The sequence below is a fragment of the Antrostomus carolinensis genome, unplaced genomic scaffold, assembly GCF_000700745.2.
Source record: "Antrostomus carolinensis isolate BGI_N321 unplaced genomic scaffold, ASM70074v2 scaffold40430, whole genome shotgun sequence".
Lineage (NCBI taxonomy): Eukaryota > Metazoa > Chordata > Aves > Caprimulgiformes > Caprimulgidae > Antrostomus > Antrostomus carolinensis.
The window spans coordinates 38,869-40,958 of NW_010291496.1; the positions used below are offsets into that span (position 1 = coordinate 38,869).

Below are 2,090 nucleotides of genomic sequence, written 5' to 3' on the forward strand. Positions count from 1 at the left end.
GTGGCAGCTTGAATCGGGCACCCCGAGAGCTGCATCCCATAAAATCATCCTTTCCACGCAGTGGTGACCTGCTCAGCTGTGTGCAAGGGCATTGGACATTTCTCTGTGCCCCTTGGGAAATCAGCCATCTCGCCCCAAGCCTCCCTTCCTGCTCACACCCCAACGTTGCTCTTGTTGGTGTCGGTCTCAGTAGCAGCAGCCTGTGCAGCTGTTTTAGATTTTCTGCAAGTTTTTTTGCTTCAAGGCTTTCCAAAATAAATTAAGGAAGGAGCTAGGAGAGAGTCAGCACCTTACATGCTCACAAACCACTTAAGGGCAAGAGCTGCAAGTTTGGTGAGAGCTGAAGTCGTCATTTTTCATTTCAGAGCGTTTGTACCTCAGGCTTCTGCGACGATGCACCTGCCAGCCCACATCGGTGAGTCTCCTGCAGCCGAGGGCTGCTCAGCGCTGCCCTTTGCTCCCGCCCGGACAAGCTGCTTTATTTCCAGCTTACTCAGACAGACAGATCAGAGCTGTGACAGGGAATGGGTTTTGCAGAAGCCAGAAGTAGATTATTGTATGTAATGAATGGTAGGTGCTGTCCGTGGCACAAGAATAAAAGGCTGGGGAAGCTCAATAACAGCCAGAAAATTCCTGGATGCGGTTTTCACTACATCAGGTTTTTCTGGTGCCACGAAACTCCTGTCATCAGATTGGCATCACCAAAGACCTTTGTGACTAGAGCCAAGGAAGAAACACTTGTTCAGTTTCCAATGTTTTCCTCGTTTGCCATCAGAAAATAATTCAGATCTTCCAAAGCTTTGCAAGGCAGATGCTCTGGCAAAGCCTTATATAAGCTCCCTGACTATTACTCTGCATCCCAAATCTTATCTCCGCTCTACACTAGTGTATCCATATAGATATATAAACATTTCCCTGTTTTTAACATGAATTTCTATTTGGACACAAAACAACTTGATCAAAATCACTTGAGGGGTGTGACCTTCATAGGAGCAGGGACATGAACTCGCCCCGTTCCCAGCTAAGCCCTGTTCCCACTGGGATTTGGTTCCTGTGGGGTGCAGCCCTGGTTTGTGACAAGGTCTAGCCTGGCCCAGAGGAACTGTGACAAGTTTCCACAGATGTGATACCTTCCTGCAAATAGTTTCAGGTTGAATATGTCTCGTCAAAAACCTGCTGGCTCCCAGCACTTGTCAGTGCTGTGAATGAGCGTGCTGCCCTGGCAGGATGTCATTGTCTCTATCACGCAGCTACAAGTTATTTGGGTTTCCACTACACTTATGTTCAGCTCTGTCCTGTGTGTGATTCGTGCTTCTCCTGAGAGCAAGCACTGGCTGTGTCCTCTGCTGGAGCTGCAAGATAACTTACCGAGCTTGCAAAAACAACTTAACATAATATAAATAATGGAATCATAGAATGGTTTGGGTTGGAAGGGACCTTTAAAGGTCATCTAGTCCAGCCCCTCTGCAGTGAGCAGGGACATCTTCAACTAGATCAGGTTGCTCAGAGCTCCATCCAAGCTGACCTTGGATGTTTCCAGGGATGGGGCTTCTACCACCTCTCTGGGCAACCTGGGCCAGTGTTTCACCACCCTCATTGTAAAAAATTTCTTCCTTGTATCTAGTCTAAATCTCTCCACTTTTAGTTTGAAGCCATTCCCCCTTGTCCTATCACTACAGGCCCTGCTAAAAAGTTTGTACCCATCTTTCTTATAGGTCCCCTTTAAATACTGAAAGGCTGCAATAAGGTCTCCCTGGAGCCTTCTCTTCTCCAGGCTGAACAACCCCAACTCTCTCAGCCTTTCTTCATAGGAGAGGTGTTTCAGCCTCTCCTTATTCTGGCCCATTATTCTGGCCCTCCCCTGGACCTGTTCCAGCAGGTCCATGTCTTTCCTGTGCTAAGGACTCCGTAGCTGGACACAATACTCCAGGTGGGGTCTCAGCAGAGTGGAGTAGAGGGTCAGAATAATCCCCTCCTTGAACCTGCTGGCCATGCTGCTTCTGATGCAACCCAGGATATGGTTGGCCTTCTTGGCTGCGAGCCTGCATTGGTGGCTCATATCCAGCTTTTCTTCCATCAGTACCCCCAAG

The 2,090-nt window shown here is 48.4% G+C and overlaps 1 protein-coding gene across 1 annotated transcript in view; it reads left to right on the forward strand.

Annotated features, from left to right (window-relative positions):
• Positions 1-2,090, forward strand: part of FAH (fumarylacetoacetate hydrolase) — an 18,989-nt gene that overhangs the window by 4,227 nt on the left and 12,672 nt on the right. Inside the window, exon 4 of the mRNA XM_010176426.1 lies at positions 366-415. Coding sequence (XP_010174728.1) covers positions 366-415 — 50 coding nt within the window. The remainder of the gene's footprint in view (positions 1-365; positions 416-2,090) is intronic.